This window comes from Dryas octopetala, chromosome 5 (genome assembly GCF_963921425.1).
Source record: "Dryas octopetala chromosome 5, drDryOcto1.1, whole genome shotgun sequence".
Lineage (NCBI taxonomy): Eukaryota > Viridiplantae > Streptophyta > Magnoliopsida > Rosales > Rosaceae > Dryas > Dryas octopetala.
The window spans coordinates 578,646-602,013 of NC_141370.1; the positions used below are offsets into that span (position 1 = coordinate 578,646).

Genomic DNA, 23,368 nt, shown 5'->3' on the forward strand with positions numbered 1-23,368 from the left:
TTCCTTTCAATAAATTCTTGTATAAAATCACGTTTGAAATCGTATATCTCTATCGACTCATAAAACCAAATTAGTTCATCAATCTTGTATGAAAAATCATTTAATAAGACTCAAAGTAAAGACATTAATCAAACTAACAGAAATGTAAACTTTGAAAATCATAATCATTTATAACAAATTCAACCCCAAATTATTTTAACTCAAACCATACTCAAATAAAACTCAGGATAAGCAAATAAATTCGATTAACCAAGATAAAAATGCAATTTTCATAAATCATTTTAAGGAAGTAAGGTCCACTCACAGAGATAGCCTAGCTTCGATCCTCAGCCGGATCATCAAGAACCGCGGTCGTTTCGCCTATGACATAAACAACAAAACCAAAGATTAGTCTCGGTTCTACGACATTTAAAGGGTGTGCGTGTGTGAACGAACCTAACATCACGCCTCTTACTTGTTCAGCTCAACGATTAAATTACTTACTCACAAAAATCTCAAATTAAACACTCCCTCCTTCCTCGAAAACTACTCGGCTCTACCCAACTCAAACTGAATTTAAAAACATAAATAATTATGTAGCCTACCCACAAAACCACGATTTATTTTAAGGTTAGTTCGGTAACGGAAGAGCACCCAAACACTGACCAAAAGCAATCCGAACTTTACCTATTCTTCCACCCCAAAACCACCACAAAGCTCAGTCAACCCTTAGCAAACCCGAACTGGGTTCCAACCCTTGCAAATCCAACTTCTCAAATCTACTCAAACCTTTAATTCCAAACATCCAATAGGTTTTCTAGAGATGAAATTTGTTAAGAACCGTCACTAATTAACAACCCCCAAATCAGAAACCCAAGGAAATTCGAAAAGGCCCTATAATCCAAAAATTTAAGTTTCCTAAATTTAAAGTTTTGAACACAAAACCAAAAGAAATTGAAAGCCCAGAGAAAAAAGGGAGAAGACCCACCTAAAATCAGGATGATTTGCGCTGAAACTTTGGCTGAAAAATTGGAAGAAACACAGGGCGACAGCTGGGTTTGGGTTGTTCCTGTGCGCGCGGCTGGGCTGGCTGGAAGAGCGCTGGGGGAGGTCGCCGGCCTGAGGGAAGGTCACCGGAGAGTGGCGACTACGAGGGGAGGCCGGCGTTGATGGCCGGTGCTACGCACAGAGGGAGAGAGCAGAGAGAGAGAACACGGGGCAAGAGAGAGAATGAGGGGAGAGTGTGAGCTCGGGAGGGTGGCCGGCGCCTGGGGTGTTCGCCGGTAAGCTTAGGTCGGAGGGGGGGGCGTCGACGGCGGGCTGGGTGATGGTGGTGGTCGGTTGGTGCAGGGCTGGTTGCGGGGGAGGAGAAAACAAGGAGAGGGAGTGTACGGGTGAGAGGGAAATAAAGGGAGAGAGAGAGAGAAAGAGAGAGAGAGAGAGAATGTGGTAGAAAGTTCTAGAGAGAGAGATCAGAAAAAATTTTCTGATTTTTTGGTTATTTAAAATCTCACTTTTATAAATTTACAAAATTGCCCCTCACTTCACACGTCCGTATCTTTCAAACCGTAACTCGGATTGACGCGTGCTACGTGTCTATGAAATCGTGGGCTCGAAACCTATCTAACGGACCCGAAGTCAAAATCGAAAACCCATTTATTTTAAAAGTCAACTTTTGGGTCAAACCCAAATTAAAACGAAATTTAACAATTAAATCAAAACCTTTTTATTTTCCAAATAAATCTCAAAATCTTTAAAATACAATTCAACATCTTTTAAAAAAAATCTCTTAAAAACATAATTAAATAAAAATTTAAATTTCTAGTGAAAATTTGGGTCGGGTCGTTACATTCTCGCACAACCTCAATCACAGCATTATCCAAACTAGTTCATACACTAAATTTATTTATCAGTATACATGCCTCTTGAATTTCGGATTTAAATTATGGAATTTATTAAATTTCTTTTGAAAACCAAGTCCAACCCACCATGCAACAATCTAAATAAACTCAGGATAACAAATAGAATAATAATCATGAAATTCAAAATCATTTATAAAAACAAGAGGTTCACTCACAGTGCGAAATCAACGCCGATCCTCCGTCGGATTGTTTTGAGCCTCGTTGATATTGCCTAAAATATACGCAAATAAATATAAAATTAGGCTTGGCTCAATGAAAATATAAGGTGTGTGTGTGAACCTAAACGTTCCGCTTAAATCTATTTTTTTATTTTTATTTTCTCATGGTTAGTTTTAATATTCCACTTAAGGCCCAATCACTTGAAAGCCTTCTAGCTCCTTCCCAGCTCTAACTCCAACAACACCCAAACCTTTTAATCCACTCTAATCATTCATTTAAACCTTATACACGCTGTAACTCAGTCGGGGTTCGTTCGAAAGTCGTTTCGGTATCGTAAAGTTCCCAAAACTCGGTCCAAATTGAGGTTTCGTCAACTCTATGCAATTTCTGTCTAACCAACAACAAAATCCACTCCAACAGGCCCAAAATTTATAATAACTAAACAAGGTGACGGTTGGGTGGTCGGAACCACCGCCGTCATCGCCTAAAGTGGCAGTTCAAAACCCAAAAATCAAAAATTCTCAAAAATTAATTAAATTACCGATTATAATCTGCCCCTACAGGTCCATAGGAATAGAAATTGTCCAACAATTAACCAAAAACTACCCTCTAATAAAAAAAAATCATGGAATCCCGAACTGGCTAAAAACCCCAAATTTCAATTCACAAAAATCCTCAAAATTGACAAGCAAAACCATATGGGTTTGGAAGCCCATGAAGAAAAGAAGAAAACCCACTAACCAATTTCTTGATCGGAGCTCGGAGGTGGCCGGAATCGAGAAATGAAATCTGCGGCTGGCTTGGTTTTTCTGAGTTGTTTCTGCACACAGGGGACACTGGTCGCGAAGGGAAAGCCGAGGGAAGAAGGCCGGCTCCTGGGGTCACGCTGGTGGCCTTGCGCCGCCGAAAAAGTGGTCAGACCACTGCCTCCAGTGGTGAGGCCGCGCGCGCAGACGAGAGGAAAGAAAGAGAGTCTGCGGGAGGAAGAGAGAGAATGACCTGGGAAGGTGGTCGGCGTCGGGGAGAGATGCTCACCGAAGGTTTGGGTCGGAGGGAATGGCCGGTGAAGGCCAGTGGTGGTGACTGGTTGGTGCGCGCAGGGGAGGAAGGTGCGAGAGAGAGAGAGAGAGAGAGAGAGAGAGAGAGAGAGAAATGGGCTGATTTTAAATTGTGGTGTTTGGGTTTTGAAATTACCCAATTGCCCTTTTTAGAAAACTCTCCACCTTTCCTACTAAAAATTCCAAATTTGAACACCGTTTTTGCCTACGCGTTTCGAAACTCGAGTTCTAATTAACCGTCTCGAACTTAAAGGCTACAAATTTGAATTAAAACACCTCTCTAAATGCTAGAATTCGCTTCCAAAAATTTTAATAAGGCCCGTCCAAAAGATTAATTTTTATTAGAGAAATAAGACTTGGGTTCGGGTCGTTATACAAACAAACAACCCGGTAAGCTCACTAGAGCTCGTATGAGTGAAATGACTTAAACAATTAACCTCAACAATTTCTTCAATTTTCATACTCAATAAATAATTTATAATAACATCAAAGTATAAATAATAAATATTCAAATCACATAATATTTAATTCACCAATGATTCAAGCATCAAGATAATCAAAATTCCTCGTATCCACATCAAATTCCATTGATAATAATAATAATCATTCCGGAAAATCAATTATCTAATCGTCAACTAATAACCTCAACCTCAATCATTCACAATTTAAATAATAACCTCAAACATAATTTATATGCCTATACCATATCTCCAACTGATTCACCATAATCCAATCCACACATCATATTCCATAATCTCATGGCAAATCATCAACATTCCCATCCTCAAGATTCAAGCCTAGTCTTACCAAGTCCTAGCAAACAATGCAAACAAGCAATCAAACAAACAAACATCTATATAATTTCACTCACATCGCTCTTTGAAATCCCTCAATTTTCAAACCTTTTTTCAAATCTATTTTTAAATCATCTCAAAACTATAAATCGATCTCTGAAGAACCATTAATACCTACAAAGTACTCCACAACTGAAACCTCATGCCACACTAGTACTCGAAGAACTGCTGGTCATATACTGTGGTAATTAAGCTCGCCACATCCCGTGCATAGGCACGAGCAGGCAGATAAGCTCGCCACTTCCCGGGCAGAGCGAATCGATCGATGCACGGGCAGGCAGGTATGCTCACCACTTCCCGTGCAGAGCGAATCGATGCACGAGCTTGCCCGTGTAGAGCGGATCGATGCACAAGCAAGCAGGAATACTCGCCACTTCTTGTGCAGAGCAAATCTGTACATGAGCAGGCAGAAATGCTCGCCACTTCTCGTGTAGAGCGAACCGATGCACGAGCAAGCAGGTGACTAGGCTCGCCACTTCCCGTACAGAGCGAATCGATGCACGGGCAGGCAGGTACTCTCGCACAACCTCAATCACAACATTCTCGAATCTAATTCATAACTTTCATTGTTTAATAATATATTATTGCCCTTATTACTTTTCAAATTCACCTCTACATATGCATCACCATCAACACTTTCTATGAGAAAATTTATTCTTAAAACATTTCTAAAACAAGGTCCACTCACTATTTACTCCGAACTATGCCGAATCCTTTCCGAAATTGATTCATACTCACAGCCCCTAACTTGATTGCCACTCAAATCATACCAATACTTCCTCAATAATTAATTTGATCATCTGTATAATAATTGTCTAATCCTCACTCATTTACCTCGACAATAAGCATTTCTTCTCTAATTCAGCAATTATCGTCACCGCATCTCTATAATCCTTAATTAATCCCTTAGTCTCAAATTCTCGTCACTACATTCTCATAATTCAAATCCTACACTTAGCTTCCTCTAACATAAAGCAACAAATCACACAAAACAGACAATTCATCCACGGTACTCAACAATATAACCAGATAAGTTTCACTCATTGTGTAACCACGTGAAAAGACCGAATGCCCTTGGACGGCAACGCACTCGGATAACAAATCAGGCAACATGACGGCATCGGGAATAAGATTTCCCAAGCTAGTGTACCTGTTAAGACCAGACAACCAATCAATTACAATCCAGATTCACAAATTGGCCATTCAACGGTCGGATTAGGCAGCAACACCACACCCGGTGGCTACCCGGCCACAAACAACACCCAAACGTCACCAAAACTCACCGAAAACATCAATTGGATCTGAAAATGGTCTTAAGGGTTCTAGGGAGGCAGAACGGTGAAAACGACCACCAAACCGAACTACCACGCACGGCGGAGCCGTGGTGGCCGTGAGTGCCCAATCTGGGATTTTCAAATAAACAAGTCTCAGCTCAAACCAAGCATACAGAATCAAAGAGGAGGTCGAGGGGAGTCAAAACCATACCTCACTCGACGGAAAACACCGCCGAAAAAGCCAGAAATTGGTCAGAGAAGACGACCGGCCTTGTGGCTTCGATTCGACTTTGTGAAAGGTCGTCGGAGCTAGGGAAGCCCAGGATGAACTCGCCGTGAAGAGGGGAGGATGACCCAAATGGTCCGGCGCTGCGATTTGGCCGGAGAAGTGAGATCGTCGGCGCAGCCATCGATTTTGTCTCGCGTCGATTCGTCGCAGTGGTGGCTCGAATGAAAGATCGGCGACCAGGGGTAGATAAAGGAGGAAGAGGCGAGGCTCGTGGGCCAAACACCCAGCCCAGATGCCGCCGGATGCGCCGGTGGCAGGGGCGGCGAAGGTAAGGGGCGAGAGAGAGACAGAGGCGCGGGGAGAGAGAGAGAGAGAGAGAGAGAGAGAGAGAGAGAAAACTGATCTTGGGTTTTTTAAAACCACTTTGTAAAAATTACAAGTTTGCCCTTTACTTCAAATGCCCGTAACTTTCAAACCGTAATCCCGATTTACACGTACTTCGTGTCTCCGAACTCGTGGACTCGAGATCTATCCAACAAGCCCAGAGTCAAAAACGAAAGCCCACTAATTTTGAAAGTCAACTTTGGGTCAAGTCCAATTTAAAACAAAAATTAAAAATTAAATCAAAACCCTTTTTATTTTCCAAATAAATTCCCAAAATCCTTAAAATAAATTCTCAAAATATTTAAAATAAATCCTTGAAAAATATGGGGTCTTACATCTAAATTTTTCTTGGGTCCACATTATGTCGTTGATGATCACATTATTCTTTCTTGTTTGGTCAATTACTTGAAAATGACATTGAATTTTGAATCATTGCATTTTAAACTCCTTTAGTTCGATTGAAGCATCATAACCATACTTGACTTTTGAAATGATTTTAGGCCATTTTTGTTTTAGTTTGAGCCTTTCTTGCCAATCCTTTGTTATTAAATAAAACTTTACCACTACTATCCCTTTTGAGCCTTAGTTTTTAATCTTTTTCGTTTGTTAAACACTATCACCCTCTTTTCTGAGAATTGTTAGAAAAAGTAAAAAGAAAAAAAAAGGCATTATGTTATTATTTTCTTCAATTAAAAGAAATGTCAAAAAAAAAAGAAAAAAAAGAAAAAAAGAAACGTCTTAGTATCATTTTATTTTCAAAGAAATTAAACTTTCTCTGAAGTGTCTTACATTCCCACCTTACCCTTACATTACAAGCCAATAAAAGTCCTATTTGATCTTAGGAAGAGTTGGTTACAATGTGGAGAGAGAATGAGTAGGAATTAAAGTGTTTGATTCAGCATTGTCATGTTTTGATTTCCTTTCATGAGATCTTATCTTTGCTTTATAATTCCGTTCTTCATGATACATATATGTGAGTTATCTTTGAAAATTGTTCACATTTACTCACACTCACATATAACTTGAGAGAAAATAGTCAACCTATCTCCATGTGCTTCATTTGAGAGTGATTTATCTTGTGAGAATTGGAGTCAAAGCATTTTTTCCAAAGGTGATTTAATTTTATTTTACTTAGAGGTTGGAGTTTACATTCTTGTTGGCTTTGTGCACTTATACTCTGAGTTTAGAATCTTTAAAGATGATTTTACCACTTTGAATAATATTTAATCTCTTGTTTATATTCTTGAGAGCATGTTTAAGTGTTAGGGTAGTTAAATGGTGTTTCCAAAGTTTATGCATTTGAGTAATATAATTTCTCTGAGAAAATTTGAAGTAATCAATTTCTTTTAGTTCTGCTCGAGGACTAGAAAAATGTAGATCTGGGGGTATTTGTTGAGTTTAATTTATATACATATTTTATCCTCAAATTCATAGATTTTTGTCAATATCTTTTAGCATTTTTAGTGTTTTAATTTTAATTTTTATTATTTAGTTAATTAGTGGGTTTTATTAGTTTTTGTCATATTTCTTAGATTGTATTAGGTTGCATTTATTATTTTTTAGGCTAGATTTAATTTTAGAAATTTTATGTGTTATATTAATTAATTTTTATTTGATTTTTGTAGGATTGAAGAGAAGCCCAAAAGAATTAAATGAGAGAAAAGCCAAGCCCAAAAAGAGAAGAAAGAAGAAAATAAGAAGCAGAGGCCGAGCCCAGGAAGCCGAACAGTCACAACGCCTCACCAAAAAGCTTTCCGCCTCCTCCATTTTCTTTTGATTAATGTTACCTTCAGCCACTTGGATGGCGACACGTGGCATTCTCCATCTTTCTTTCCTTCAACCTCCAGCCGCAAGTCAAGCTTTGTTTGATTAATCTCCCTTTCTCTCACCCATGTGAGCCACAAGCCACACTTCCTGCAAGCCAAGCCGCAAGCCATCCTTTCTTCTTATCTCCCTCTTTCACGCTTTCCCATGCAGCCGCAAGTCACAGCAAGCCGCATAGCCAAGCCGCTGTGCCAATACAGTCACGCAAAATGCTTGATTAATCTTGTTTTCAGCCTCTCACAGATTAACACTTGGCGCAGACCAAGCTGTTGACAGCTTTTCTCCAGCCTTCATCCGTGTGCCTCTCTCTCTCTCTCCTCCCAGCCTATAGCTACGCAACATATGGCAGAAATTTCAGATATTTCCAAGGTTGCACCAGTTTTTGTATTGATCTTTTCCTTATCACATGACCTAGTCTTTACCTATTTAAAGGAAGCTTTAGCCCCTCCTTCACATCTTTTTTCTCTACATTTTAATTTTCTACCTTTTTCTAGTATTCTCCTAGGATTTTTCTCTCAACCCTTTTGACTATGATGTTTGAGAGAGAATAAGAATGTAATTTTCTTGCACTTTTAATTAATGAAACTTTATTTATGTCTATGTAGTTCTTTACTTTATGGTTAGTAGTGTTATTTATTTTCTTATTCTTTAAATTACATGTTTATTTATTTATTTATTTATTTTTATTTAAGATCTAAGCTCATGGGTGGTCACTAAACCCTCTTACCAAGGTAAGGGGGAAACACCACCATGAATATTATTAAGTGAGACTTTTATGTTAATTTTTCCCTTGTTTCGATCCTACAAACTCTAGATTTTGATCTTAAAATGAGAAAGAGATCATCTTTCACCCATAATATATGACTTTCACCCATAATATCATATATTATGGGTAGTTAGATCATCTTTCCACATTTTAGCTTTATAGTTAATCTTTTATACACAAACCTTTTTGAACTCTAGTTGTTCCTTAGTTTTTGGTTCACTTGAGTTTTTAAAGTTTGTATTTTCTAAGCAAAATTAAGATCTACCATATAAATCTTCAATTTTTGTGCTCAATTCATATTTATTTTTGTAAGAGGGATTGGGTGCCCTCCTTTTTGGGAAATTACTAAAAATCTCACTTAATATGTTCATAAGTGGTGTGGAACCCTAACCTTGGTTCTTATACGATTGTTTAACTTCTAAAACCAAAAAATTGTTATTTTCCTTTCTAGATTTAATATTTAAATTCTTGTACCTTTATTTACTTTATTTTCTTTTCATCTACTTTATTTGCTTTTTACTTTAGTTGCATTTTCTTTTAAGTTGCCTCACAAACCAACAAAATTTTCAAACTAGGTTAGTTTTAAATTAACTTAAGTTTAAGCTTAATGTATCGTTTTGCATCACTCCTTGAGGTTCGACCTCGTTAGTATACTACTAGACTCGTATATTTGTGAGTAAATAAAATTTTACAACAATAATATTAGGTGAGATACGTGGGGAAAGATTCGTTGAGATAAGTGCTTCTTATCAACCATGGATATGGACTGCAGGGATTCATGAAAATGATTTTGTCCCGGAAATTGTAAGCATCTCATAAAACATTAGGTTGCTCTAGAAAGTAATCTTTTACTCTCATTTGTCTTTTCTCGTCTTCGATAAGATCATTTGTTTTACAATTTTTGTACATAGTATTAATTGCATATACACATATATGTATATATAGATATCTTGGAAAATGATGAAATCACTATAATAGTCAATCCATTTAGTTTGATATCTTGCATCTTTGCATTGCTGTGGATATTTATATATTGGCTTGGTGGTGATAGTGAATGAAACTTGGTGGTGTGGACAAGTAATTTACTATTTGAAACTTGGGCTTTTGGTTTAGGCTCGACTCCACTGTTATTGCTTTTATTGTTTGGTCATAAAAAGAAGACCTCATTAATTCTTTGTAAGAGAAAGAGAGGACTTTTTTTCATTACAATAGGAAGAGGCGACTTTAATATATTTTTTTCATTCTGCTACATAAGTACTGTATTGTTCAAGCCCTCTCTCTCTCTCTCTCTCTCTCTCTCTCTATCTCTATCACACACACACACACACACACACCACACACACAAACACACACTATGTCTATGTTAGTGTGTTGTGTGTCCTAAAACTTGCATTGCATTTCCTCTGGCTCATTGGTCTACCAAAGCAAAAGGGTGCCCGAAAAGGCAGCAGTAGAGTAAAGTTTATTTGGCAGGTGAACCAATTACAATTATTTGTTTTTTTATTTTTTTGTATGGATTATGTACTACAGACAATCTTAATTAAAAACTCTACAAAAAAAACCCTTCTTACCATACATACTATAGCTACGTTGCTTTAATTTGGGCCTATTTTGGCCAAATTCCTTCGTTTAGGGCTTCAAATAAGCAATATAGTGTTTTTGAATAAGTTTCCTAAATTGCACTTTATTTCCATTTTTATTTCCGTTTTGAATTTCGAACGTCTAGGGTTCTGAACGTATTTAAACAACCTTTTTGGCTGTTTGTAAGACTCAACTATTATTATTTTCAATCAGAATACCTTTGAGATTTCTCTCATTTCTCTGGTGGATTCCAGATTCTTTCTTAGGGTTAACGCTGGTTTTTCCTAATCTATTTTAATTGCGTGTTACGCTGCGTCAAGTGGTATCAGAGCAAGGAGTTACCTGGCTCGATGGGTGATCATCCCAAAGAAGGAGATCGTGGACTTGATGCCCTATGGGAGGCTGTGAACAAACAAACCACGGAGACTACTCAGCTATCGACTCAATTTGAACAGATTCGACAGTTGTTAGTGGGTTTGAATCTTCAGGGTAACCCTAACCCTAACCCTAACGGACAGGGCAATCTCAGACAACAACCAGTTGACGGAAGACAAGCCATGGGATTTGCCTGTGGTAACAACCAGCGACAACAACCTAAGAGTGACGATGAATGCGATGAAGAAGAAGAAGTCCCGAATATTTGCAATAACGAACGGCCGCGAGACAACCACAACCAGAACTTTGATGACTACAGGTTAAAAGCTGATATTCCCTACTTCAATAGGCATATGCAGGTAGAGGATTTCCTTGATTGGCTTACAGAAGTGCAAAGGTTCTTTGAAATCATGGAGGTTTCCGACGGAAAGATGGTGATGATGGCTGCTTTTCGTTTGAAAGACAGCGCGGCTGTTTGGTGGGATCAGTTACAGAAAAGTAGAAACAGACAAGGGAAAAATCCTGTCGGAACTTGGCGGAGAATGAAACAATTGATGATGGATAGATTCCTACCCAGGACTATGAGCACTGTACTCAAGGTGTGAGATCTGTTGCGGATTATACGGATGAATTTTTGCGACTAGCAGAACGCAACAATCTGGCGGAGTTGGAACATCAAACTGTGGCAAGATATATGAGTGGTCTGAAGCCATCGATCCAAGAAAAATTGGATTGCAAACTCTCTAGAGCGTTCATGAGGCTCACAATATGGCTTTGAAAGCCGAACTCATGGAAAGGGAGAGACGACCTGGATTTGGGAATAACACCTATCGAAGGAACATACCAGAGGTGTCAACCTCTAGTACTACTGATAAAGGAAAGGGGATTCTACCTAGCCCTGCGATCCCTCCAAAGGTTCAGGGCCAACCTTTCAAACCCACCGAGAGCGGTAGCAGATTCCCAGATAGAAATCAGACTCGGGCTCAAAACCAAAGGTCGAATCTGTATGCCAAACCAACAACGGACATTTTTTATAGATGCAATAAACCAGGTCATCGATCAAATGTGTGTCCAGAAAGACGAACTGCAAACCTTGCGGAAACCGATGGGTTTGAGGATGACACTGAAGAAACCCAACTTGAAGATGAATATGAAGGGGTTGAGTTTGCTTAAGAGGATGGCGGAGAACATGTTAATTTTGTCTTACAACGAATTCTCCTTTCACCCAAGCAGGAGGGGCAACGTCATAACATATTCCGCTTACTTTGTTCCATTAGAAACAAAGTTTGCAACCTGATTGTGGATGGCGGCAGCTGTGAAAACTTTGTCGCTAAAAGGCTGGTGGATTATTTGAAGTTACCAACAGAGAAGCATGCAGCCCCATATTCCCTAGGGTGGGTCAAGAAAGGCCCTTCAGTGCAAGTAACCGAAGTTTGTCGAGTTCCTTTCTCCATCGGTAAGCACTATAAAGAAGAAATTATGTGTGATGTCATTGATATGGATGTGTGTCATATTCTCTTGGGTCGACCATGGCAGTTTGACGTTGATGTCACCCATAGAGGTCGAGATAATGTCTACTTGTTTGCTTGGGGTTCTCACAAGATTGCACTGGCACCAATAAGTCAGACAGGGAAGACTGAACGACCAAGAATGGAGAGTTCAAATTTTCTGGCTATTTCTAGTAGTGAACATGAACTTGTGAAAGCTGCAGAGGAGGCCCATGCAATTTATCCGTTAGTAGTTAAAGGTTTGCTGACAGCCGAGACAAAAGGGGCGACGATTCCCATTGAAGTGCACAAAATTTTGGGTGATTTTCAAGAGTTGATTTATGATGACCTGCCAGATCAACTTCCTCCTATGAGGGATATACAACACCACATTGACTTGGTGCCAAGAGCTAGTTTACCCAACCTTCCTCATTATAGGATGAGCCCGAAAGAGAACGAGATATTGAAGGAAAAGATTGAATAGCTGTTGAAAAAAGGGTTTATTCGTGAGAGTATGAGCCCGTGTGCAGTGCCTGTTTTGTTAGTTCCAAATAAGGATGGTAGTTGGCGCATGTGTGTTGATAGTAGGGCGATCAACAAGATCACTATCAAATATCGATTCCCTACACCGCGCTTGGATGACATGTTGGATGTGCTAGATGAATCAAAGTTGTTCTCTAAGATTGATCTTCGCAGTGGCTACCACCAAATTCGGATCAAACCAGGGGATGAGTGGAAGACAGCTTTCAAAAACAAGGATGGATTGTACGAGTGGCTGGTGATGCCATTCGGCTTGTCTAATGCTCCGAGTACTTTTATGCGCCTCATGAACCAGGTTCTATGCCCTTTTATTGGTTCATTTGTTGTAGTTTATTTTGATGATATCCTTATCTACAGCAAGACCAAGGAGGAGCACTTAGCTCACTTGCGACAGGTTCTAATGGTGCTAAAGGACAACCAGCTTTTTGTCAACTTGAAGAAGTGCTCCTTCCTCACCAGCAAGCTATTGTTTCTGGGCTTTGTAATTAGTGCGGAAGGAATTCATGTGGATGAGGAGAAGATTCGAGCTATCAGGGAGTGGCCCACTCCAAAAACAGTGGGTGAGGTAAGAAGTTTCCATGGGTTAGCTACATTTTATCGGAGGTTTGTGCGAAATTTTAGTGTTATTCGAGGAGAAACTTTGTACTACCCCAGTGTTGGCACTTCCCAGTTTTGAGAAGATATTCGAGGTCGAATGTGATGCTAGTGGAGTAGGAGTCGGTGCCGTGTTGTCACAAGAAAAGAGGCCAGTAGCATTTTTCAGTGAGAAACTCAGTGAAGCTCGCCATAAATAGAGTACTTATGACCAGGATTTTTATGCCGTTGTGAGAGCTTTGAAGCAGTGGGAGCATTACTTGATACAACGGGAGTTTGTGTTGTATACTGATCACCAAGCCCTAAAATTTATTAATAGTCAGAAGCAGGTTAATAAAATGCATGTCTGATGGGCCACTTTTCTACAAAAGTTCCCTTTTGTGATTAAACACAAGTCTGGAGCCTTGAACCGAGTGGCAGATGCATTGAGTAGGCGAGCCACTTTGCTTATTACTCTTTCCCAAGAAATAGTTGGGTTTCAGTTTCTGAGAGACTTGTATATTACAGACGATGATTTCAAAGACCTGTGGACCAAGTGTGTTCAAAACCAACTCGTCATGGATTTCCATGTTAGTGATGGGTATTTGTTTAAGGGCAACAAGTTGTGCATCCCTAGCTCTTCTTTGAGGGAGAAATTGATCTGAGACCTACATGGTGGAGGATTAAGTGTGCATTTGGGCCGAGACAAGACTATTGTTAGCTTGGAGGAGAGTTACTTTTGGCCACAATTGAAGAGGGATGTGGGAAATATTGTGAGAAAATGTTACACCTGCCAGGTTGCCAAGGGTCAGTCACAAAACACTGGACTTTATATGCCTTTGCCTGTTCCTAACAATATTTGGCAGGACCTCTTTATGGACTTTGTGCTGGGTCTTCCACGAACCCAAAGGGGAGTGGATTCTGTTTTTGTTGTTGTTGACAAGTTCTCAAAGATGGCGCACTTTATTCCATGCCGGAAGACATCTGCATCCAACATAGCCAAATTATTCTTTCGGGAGGTTGTCAAATTGCATGGAGTGCCTCAGTCTATTACCTTTGATCGTGACACCAAGTTCCTCAGCCATTTCTGGATCACTTTGTGGAGGATGTTTGGGACAGCCTTGAATCGTAGTAGCACGGCCCATCCCCAAACTGATGGACAAACAGAGGTGACGAACAGATCCTTGGGCAATATGATTTGCAGCATTTGTGGAGACAAACCAAAATAGTGGGACTTCGCTTTGCCCCAGGCAGAATTTTCATACAACAGTGCTGCCCATAGTGCAACTGGACAGTCGCCATTCTCTCTGGTTTACACTGCGACTCCTAAGCATGTGGTTGATCTAGTGAAACTTCCCAAGGGACATGGGGTAAGTGTGGCAGCTGAAAATATGGCAGAAGAGGTTCAAACTATGCAGGCTGAGGTCCATAAAAAGTTAGAGGCCACAAATGCCAAGTACAAGGCTGCTGCAGACAAACATAGGCGAGTGAAGGTGTTCAAAGAAGGTGATTCAGTGATGATAGTAGATTAGTCTCCTTAGATCTTAAGGATTATCAACTTGCTTGATTTGAGTTTAAAACTAGAAATTTGTTTAGTGTGCAGGGCATCTGAAATCTTGGGATAGCTCTTAAAACTGGAAATTTCATGTATGCATCTTTTAATATTTTTTTTTTTTCCATTTGTTGTTATTATGTCAAAGAAGTTGCTTAATTCATACTTGTATATTTATCCTGATTGACCTTGTTGACATATAGTCAGTGTCATCAGAATGCACGTTTTTCTTTTTCCTTCCTAGTATTGAGTTTGCAATTGTTTGGTTTTTTTATGTGCAGTGTAGCACTTGGATGACAATCATTGTCCCTACTAGCATGATCGCATACCTCTATCTTTACTCTCATGGAAAATAATCATTGGCAGCATCACAACCAGGGTATTATCAATCCTGTCTCTTAATTTTCTCCTAGCTTTGGTTTCCTTGAATTTTGATTGCATGCTTAAGACAATAGTTTCCATTGGTTTATTGATCACCTTCCTCTAATATTATGATGTGTAGAAGATATTGATCTCTCTTATTTTTTGATTTAACCTTTTTGTTTGCTATTATAACCTATATGACGTAGTCTTTATTTACTGCAACTAAATTGAGGTTAGTGTAAATTAAAGTTTATCTCTAAAAAGTCACAACCCTCCCCAATTCTATCCGATCACTTGTACAGTTTACATGAGAGAGAGCCAATTGTACGTGTGGAGCATGTGGTAGATATAGAATACTTATATGAATTTAAATGAAATGGACTCTCTTTAAGTGGGAAAAAGTTGTGCACATGAAGTGTGTGGCAGAGGTGTTGATAACAGTCATGATGATTGAAAGGAGTGGACACTTTTTAAGTGGAACAACTACTTCAGTTTAAGTTAATTTATTAAAAAAAAAATCTCAAGAAGGAAAAGAAAAAGAAGTTTGTTTCCTCCACACTTGTTCTTCTGTAAACTACTTTCAGTCTTTGATATGAATTATTTTCCACTGCTCTATAATCATAGGATTCCTCACTACTTATATTGGTGTATCCTTTAGTCTTTGGTTTTACATCAAAAGGTGTATTTTGTGCTGCATGCTATTAGGTCATCTTTGATTTTGCGCTTGAAGTACATTTGTAATGGGATATTGCTCTGAACAATTTGTTAGTTTGAACAATTTGTCTGCTAATTCTTTTATGGTGTCTATTATGTTATTTTTTATTGTCTCAAAATATATTCTATCTGTATTTTTTAAGAGTTGGAAGTTTTATTGACAAGAAGGCCATACAGCTTTTGCAACAAAGGAAGAAGCAGACAAAGAGGTTTGAATCACTGGAATTTTTGATTTCAGTTTTGTCCTATTATGTATGACAGGACCGCCCCGAATTTCCACCATGAAACTCGGAGAGGTCTTGTGGGATTCAAAATCAAGGAAAATCCTACAGAAAATTCGGCAGAACCTCTCTTGAAATTGGACTAACTAAAAAATTTATAAATGTTCAAGACAAAAACCAAGTGAAACGAGTTAAAATGAACTTTTGGTGATTTTTCTAAAATGGTAGAAAATCTGAACTAATCAGTATGTATTTTGGTAAATGCTGAAACTTTTGACTTGGTACATTGGGTTCTAAAGCTCCGATTCACTTGTCAATTTTTATGTGAATACTTGAGTAGGTATAGTTTCACCACGTGAAATTTTGAGACAAAGGACTTACATAAAAATTGGAGTGGTTTTTAGTTGTTAGCCTGTTAGGTATTGATGAGTATTAATTATATTAACAACAATATATCCTTTGCTAAAATTTGTTTGATTGTATGCAGCTGAAGCCATACTTTTGGGATTTCAGCATTTCTTGGTGATGCTTGGGACCATTGTCATCATTCCCACCATACTAGTCCCTTTTATGGGTGGTGGCAATATGTGGAAGACCTGCGTAAAAATCTTACATGATGTTTTCCATTTTCATTCATTTGTGCAGAATCTTTGTTGAGGAAAGTAAAGTCAACTAGACAACTGGAACAACTAGACAACAGGAGCAAATTTAGAGATCTCCTTGAATTACTGATGTACAATAGCCATTTATATTTCATTTCCTTTACTGCATATATTGCGTTAATTTAGGCATTATATTAAATTAGGCAGCTAGTCTAGGCTAATACTTAGGGTCATGTTTCTTGTCTATTTTGTATAAAGGTCTGCTGTACATCAATAGCAATTGTCAATTCACAATAATAAAGCTTTACATGGTATCAAAGCAATATCGCTCCTGATAACAAAAACCCCAGTAAGCTCATCACAGCCACTTTCTCCATCCTCCTGTCAGTAACCATGACACAAGGAGATAACTCATTCACACATCAGACCAATCCAAATCCTCAGCCAAGCTTGAGAACAAAAATGAAAATCCAAACGATCCGCTATACCTCCACCACTCAGACCAACCCGGTGCCGTTCTTGTTATGCAGTTGCTGAACAACGACAATTACGGCACATGGAGTAGAGCCATGATCATGGCGCTTAGCACCAAAAACAAAGGTCTCATCAATGGCACAATTAAGCAGCCACCGCAGACTTCAATCATCGAACTACAACAATGGACCCGTTGTAACAATGTTGTGAAATCTTGGCTTCTTAACTCAATTTCACAAGACATCCGTGCTAGTGTCATATACAATGAGCTTGCCTCTGATATCTGGACTGAACTCAAGGAACGCTTCTCACATGTCAATAGCGTTCACCTATTCCATATTGAACAAGCCATTCATGATTGCATCCAAGATGACATGACGATCAGCGCCTACTATACAAAGCTCAAGGGATTATGGGATGAGCGAGACTCCCTGTGTTCTGTCCCAAGCTGCACCTGTGGCACCGTGAAAGAAGTACTGCAATTTAAACAAAATCAGAAGACCATGAAGTTTCTCATGGGTCTTAATGAAACATATGCCGCAGTACGTGGACAAATTCTACTCATGGATCCACTTTCAACTGTCAACCGGGCATATTCACTCATTCTCCAAGATGAGAAACAGCGATCAATTTTTACAGGAAAAAATAATATACACGAAGCCACTGCCTTTGCTGTCAGGGACAATTCTCGTGGGTCTGGAAGGAATTTTGCATTGAAAAATCCTCATCTCAAGTGTGATCGTTGTGACAAGATTGGGCATACCTCCGAGACTTGGTGTTCTCATCTAAAGTGTGATTTTTGTGGCTGGAAAGGGCACACAATTGATGTTTGCAGAAAATTACAGAAGGTCAACACCTTGGGGACAAAATTGGGACCAAAGCCAATCATGCCGATGCTAACATAGCAGTAGCACCACCTCTTTCATCTCTCACACTCACACCAGAGCAGTATCACAACCCAATACCTAGTCGAATCCTTTGGCTAACCATGTTGGTACCTCTTCTGTAACAACCCGACCCAAATTTCATTATGAATTTAAAATTTTATTGGTTGTGGACCTAAGAAGCAAGAAGAAAAGTTAAGTTGTGGGACCCAAGAATTTTTTTTTAGTAAATTAATTGGGAGACAATAATAAGTTTTGGAGTTATAGAGACCTAATTGTAATTAAAATGATTTTTGGTGATTAAATTTAAGTCATGAAAGATTTATTGGGAAATATTTGGAAGCATTTAAATTAAGTTGAATAATTTTCGTGGACTCAAAGTTTGAAGTTGAGGGGTAGGAAAATAGTACAAGGCAAGAGGAAGCCATAGGAATTTACGGAACATTTTTCAGACCTCAGATCCATTATTGGTGAATTAATTAAGGTGTGGACGGTTATGCCCTTAACAAAAAAAAAAGTTTGGGTTTCCAAAGGGGTTTAATTGAAAAGTAATTTTAAAAATTTCAATCTTGGTATGGTTGGAAAGTGCTCGTACTCACGAACGTGTAGGCGAAAACGAATCGCGATTCGAGGTTACGTAGACAAAATTATGGGCATTTGAAGTTGGAGGGCATTATGGTAATTTCGTGGATCAGCCATTTTAAAAACCAGCTGACCCTTTTTTCTCTCCCGCATAGCAGCAGCCCCTCCCCATTTTCCAGAAAATTTTTCCCGTTTTGACCACCACCCTCTCAACTTTGACCGGCCATAACTTCTTCGTCCGATGTCCGATTGATGCAATTTTGGTGGCTATGGCTTCGTATCGACTTCCTCTTTCTTTTGGTATATCACACGCACCCTATCTCACACTGTACTGAGCGAATCAAAGCTCGAAAGGTGACGCCCCTAATGACGGTTTTTCGCCGATTTCCGACGACTCCGGCCACCATTCATGGAGTTCTTGGCATGGATCTTCTTCTCTGTTCATGGGCTTCAAGTTCCAGGTCACCATTCATGTTTTAATTCAGTATTTTGATAGTTGCCATTAAAGCCACCATAGGTGCCGCGAATCCGATTTGTGTTCAGGCCATTTTCAGCCTCCTTTTGAGGTCGACCCAGGTATAAAAGTTGTTCCTCTCGTCGTTATCTACATGTTTGTATATTTGTTTCACTCATATGAGAAGTTTGGGAAATGACCACTATTCACCGGCGTCAGCCACTGCGGGACAACCGCGCGTGGCGGCGTCTGGAGTGGTTTCGAGCTGGTTTCGACCCTCTCCCACCTCCTAGGACTATTTTTAGATTCCTAATGACCTATTGGTTGATTTTAGGGTGGATTGAAAGCTGATGGAGAACTCGAATTGGAAATCGAACCTCGAACAGACGTCTTAGTGATATGAAACTGACTCCCAAATAAGCACCGGCTAAGGTATAAACTGTAACTCTCTTTTACGTAATTGATTTATAAATTTGGATTAAGAGTGAGAAGTGAGTTGGATAATTAAGGTTAATTGGAGTTTGAATTATAGTTATTGTTTGGTTTTTGGATTAATTAGGTGACCGAGTCGCGAAGGTTATGGAACGCAAGAAAGATATAATTCGTATCCGTCTAATTAGGGATATTTCTATTTTGTGAGTGGATCGACTGTAATTGAGTTAGACTGATGGTTGGTTGTTACTTGTGAATTAACGAGGTTTGAAAAGCTCGAATATATGATCGGTTGGTTACCAAACGTGGAATCAAATTTAAAGAGAGATTTAGGTAAATTCTCGATAAGGGTTTGACTCCTTGGTTTAATTTATACCAGTAGCGTTAATTCTAAAGTGGGATTAATGTTCGGCATATTAAAGTAAGCGTATTTTGTATTAGGTTGATGGAGCTTCGTCTCTTGATTACCGTTAGTGGCGAACAAGTGTTGAATTGTGAGATGGAAACAATCTCGGAAAGGATTGTGCATAGTTTGGTTAATCTGTGAGTGGACTAACTTTTAATTTTTCTGAAATGTTTTATAAGTTGATGACTAAATTCTATTTCTTGGCTATAATGAGTTTGAATTTTAAGCTAAAAGATTTTGAGTTAGAATTTGGTTTTTTTAAAAAATCTTATCTCCTAAGTTTAAATTGATATATATGGTTTTTGTATTCAAAGTTTCTTGAATTTATGAATTTAGATATTGTGAGTTGAACAAATGCATACTCAAAGTTTCATGGATTTATGAATTTGGTTTTGCTAAAGAAAGCTTAAAAGGATATGAAAGGACTGAGTTTTATTTTTTATATATTTACGATGGGGTTATGGAAAAATGGTTTTCAAACCACCTTTGCAGTACCCTCCAGGTTATCAGATTGGATAGGTCTTTGGGACCCATTGCGGCACACACATAGGCTTTGGGCCGTGTGTCGTGATGCTTGACCCTTTGGGGGTTGGCTCTGCGTGCACGTAAGACAGAATTTGTGGCTCTGCATGCGTACGACAGATTCTTGGCTCTGCACGTGTATGACAGATTTTATGGGTAACTGACTGGTGTGTGTTTTCAGTTTGTAAGTATTTTAAGTGATGAGTTTTATGACAGCAGAGGTTTTAAGTGTGACGGTTTCAATTGAGCAGATTTATTGATTTTCAGCATATTGAGAGTGTTTGAGATGAAAGTTTTCAGCTTAAACTATTTATTTATAAATTGACAGTACCGATTTTAGTTTGAGAACTTGTTATTTTCAAATATTGATTTTCAACTTCAGATTTTATTATTTTACGAGTTTTCTTATGCATTGGGCATTTCTGAGGATTCGAAATAGTTTTATGTTCATGTGTTTCTCTCATACTTTAAGCATGATTCGTGGTTTACAAGGAGATTTTGAAATAGACTTGTGAAATGGTTTTAAAACTGGGGGATTTCAAAGAGTGATGTGAGGTCTTAGAGGAGATTTGATTTTAAAGGAATTTGAACAGATGAATAACTTAATGTCTTGTTTTTATATCTCGTCCACTCACTGAGAGTTATCTCACATTTCCTTTATTTTGTTTATAACATTTTCCCCCAGGTGTTATAGATCGCTGAGGTTGGGACGTACCACGTCGAGGCAGGACTTTCAGTTCTTCGGCGTCATTTCCCTTAAGTTGTGGAGATAACTTTTATTTTGTAATGAAAGTTTAGTTTTGCTCTGATTATCATGTGCCTTGGTGAATAAGAACTTTTTGGTTGTGGTAGAGGTGGTTGCTGATTTAGAAGTGTTTTTAACAGATTTTGAAAATTCTGGGTTAGTCCATTTTCAGGGGAGGTTTTGCCGAATTTTCGGTAGGATTTTCCTTGAGTTTGGACTCCCGCAGGACCTCTCTGGGTTTCAGGTGGAATTCGGGGGCGGTCCTATCAACTTGGTATCAGAGCATTAGGTTTTAAATTCCTGTAGACTCAGCACCTCGTGTGCATCCTTCGATGTGTGGAATGATTTTCCTCAGTTTGTATGGATATGCCTCCTCGACGTGGCTGACCTCTAGAAGTTTGTGGTAAGTTTTGGGGGTATAGTTTATTCGAATAACGTGAGTGTTTCGTTTACGGTACGCCTGTATTTTAGCCTTGACTCGTGCACTTCAAGAATAATTTTTGATCAGTACGTAAGGAGTTGGGATCGTGGAGAAGTACTTGGATGTTTAAACTTAGTTATATTTGTTTTGACTAATTGATCGAGAGAGCTTTGTTTAAAGTTTCAGTACGAAATAGTGAAATCAATTAGAGAAATCAAGTTTGAGTCTTATGAATAAAAGTATGATTTGATGTTAATTGGCCTAATTTGGTAAGAAGGATGAGTAGAATTGGTGCAACTTGCTTGGAACAAGTAGTCGTGTAAAGGAAAGGTTGTGAACAATGTTCTTATTGGATTTATATTAATAGTAGAGGCCTATTGGATGATGTATCTATTTTGAGCGAAGCTAAGTATCATTTGGGAAATTACGTTGGTAAATTGAAGGGAAGTTGATGAAATATGAATTCTTTTGTATCGTTATGGTTGAGGGAGTATGAAAGTGTGTGTCTAGTTATTATAAGACAATATAAATTCTCAAGGGAAATTTCATTTGGAATTAGAATGGATCTTAAGCAAGTGTGAAGTAAGAGCAAGGAAATTACTGAGAATTAGATGTGAATGAAAGAAAGGCTTCGTGACTTGTGATTAAGTAGTATGTTCAAAGGATTGAAGTAATGTGATATGTGATGGATGGTGCTAAGTGTGCTAACGGCATGGCACTTGAAATAAAGGATAAGAGTTAAGTATACTATGTTTATATATTGGAATAAGGATACTATAAAAATGATTAAGAGGTTTATAAGTTTGATTTTATTTTTGAAGTTCATTGATGATAAGTAAGGAAGTTGTGAAGAGGGACATGCCCTTACAAGAGGATTGACAAGAGACATTAGAAACTTATACGCGTATGAACGATGACGAAATCAAGCAAGTATTGAAAGTGGACATAAAGGAAACACATCACACGTCGATAGCGTACTAAGTAATGATTACATTAAGAATGGACTGAACTTTTGTGATTCTAACCTTTCATAGTTGAGTTGATTATGACTTGATGGATAATAATGAAGAGTTTTACCATTTTGGAGACTTAAGTATCATGTGATGGAAGGAAAGCTTGGTGTCTTGTGTTGAGGATAAATGTCCAAAGAATTGATAAATGTATAAGTTATGTTGGATTGATGTCAGGCCTCGTTATAGAATGGAACTTGTAATTTGGGGTTGAGAATTGATGGATTATAGTAAAGATAAAAAAGGATAGATGTCTACGGATTGGATATTGTATATGTGGAGGAAAATGTTACGATTTATGTCCTTATATGGTGACACTTGATTGATTTTATTTCATGTTTATGAATTGGAATAAGTATACCATAAGTATGATTAAAAGTTTTTATGGATTGATTCTGTTTTGGAAGTTCATGGAGGAAAATTAAGGAAACTGAGTAGGGTGACATGACCGTAGGTGAGGAACGATAATAAAATTAGGAGGTAGTAAGCATCTGGAAAGTGATAGCCCTAAGGTATTGGATGCTAGTAGTTTTGATTAAAAAAAAAGAAGTACATTGTTTGTCAGTAGCATGTGAAGTGGTAAATTAAGTTAGGGGTGAACCCGAAAATTTTAGTAACCCACTAAACTTTCACGAGTAGAGGTTAATGATTACTCGATGGATGAAATCACAGTAAGGATGCTCGAAGTTGTCATCGGATTTTATCTTTAATAGTATTGGATATTGCTAGAGTTTACAAAGTCAATTAGAGTAGCGCAACGGAAGCATGGTGAGACTTAGACTGATCACCCTGACATGTTGTTAGTAAGGAGATTAGCGAGATCGATATGGAATGAGATAGCTTGGGCAAGATTTCGGGTTTTCTTTGGATATGAAAACAAAATTATGGACTACAGTTATGAGTCATGCAAGTTGAGGACTTGCGGGTCAACTCAAGTAATTTAGCAAACAATTCGACTGTATATTGTTGTGGTCAAACAGC

General features: G+C 38.5%; 1 protein-coding gene, 1 long non-coding RNA gene and 1 pseudogene across 2 annotated transcripts; 2 read left to right on the top strand and 1 right to left on the bottom strand.

The window, feature by feature from the left end:
• Nucleotides 1-13,226, top strand: part of LOC147283294 (uncharacterized) — a 78,530-nt pseudogene extending 65,304 nt beyond the window's left edge.
• LOC147283297 (uncharacterized) lies at nucleotides 5,017-5,819 on the bottom strand. The gene is made up of 3 exons (XR_015122499.1): nucleotides 5,458-5,819; nucleotides 5,256-5,375; nucleotides 5,017-5,122 (listed from the first exon to the last, which is right to left on the bottom strand). It is a non-coding gene; the product is annotated as an uncharacterized LOC147283297 (long non-coding RNA).
• Nucleotides 13,227-17,032: 3,806 nt separating the features above from the next.
• Nucleotides 17,033-17,836, top strand: LOC147283298 (uncharacterized). The gene has a single exon (XM_086243888.1). The coding sequence runs from the start codon at nucleotides 17,033-17,035 to the stop codon at nucleotides 17,834-17,836; it is 804 nt and encodes a 267-aa protein (XP_086100014.1).
• Nucleotides 17,837-23,368: the final 5,532 nt, after the last annotated feature.

Excerpts from the sequence above, each read along its gene's own strand:
- LOC147283298 (XM_086243888.1), top strand. The coding sequence starts at position 17,033 with ATGGCGCTTAGCACCAAAAACAAAGGTCTCATCAATGGCACAATTAAG.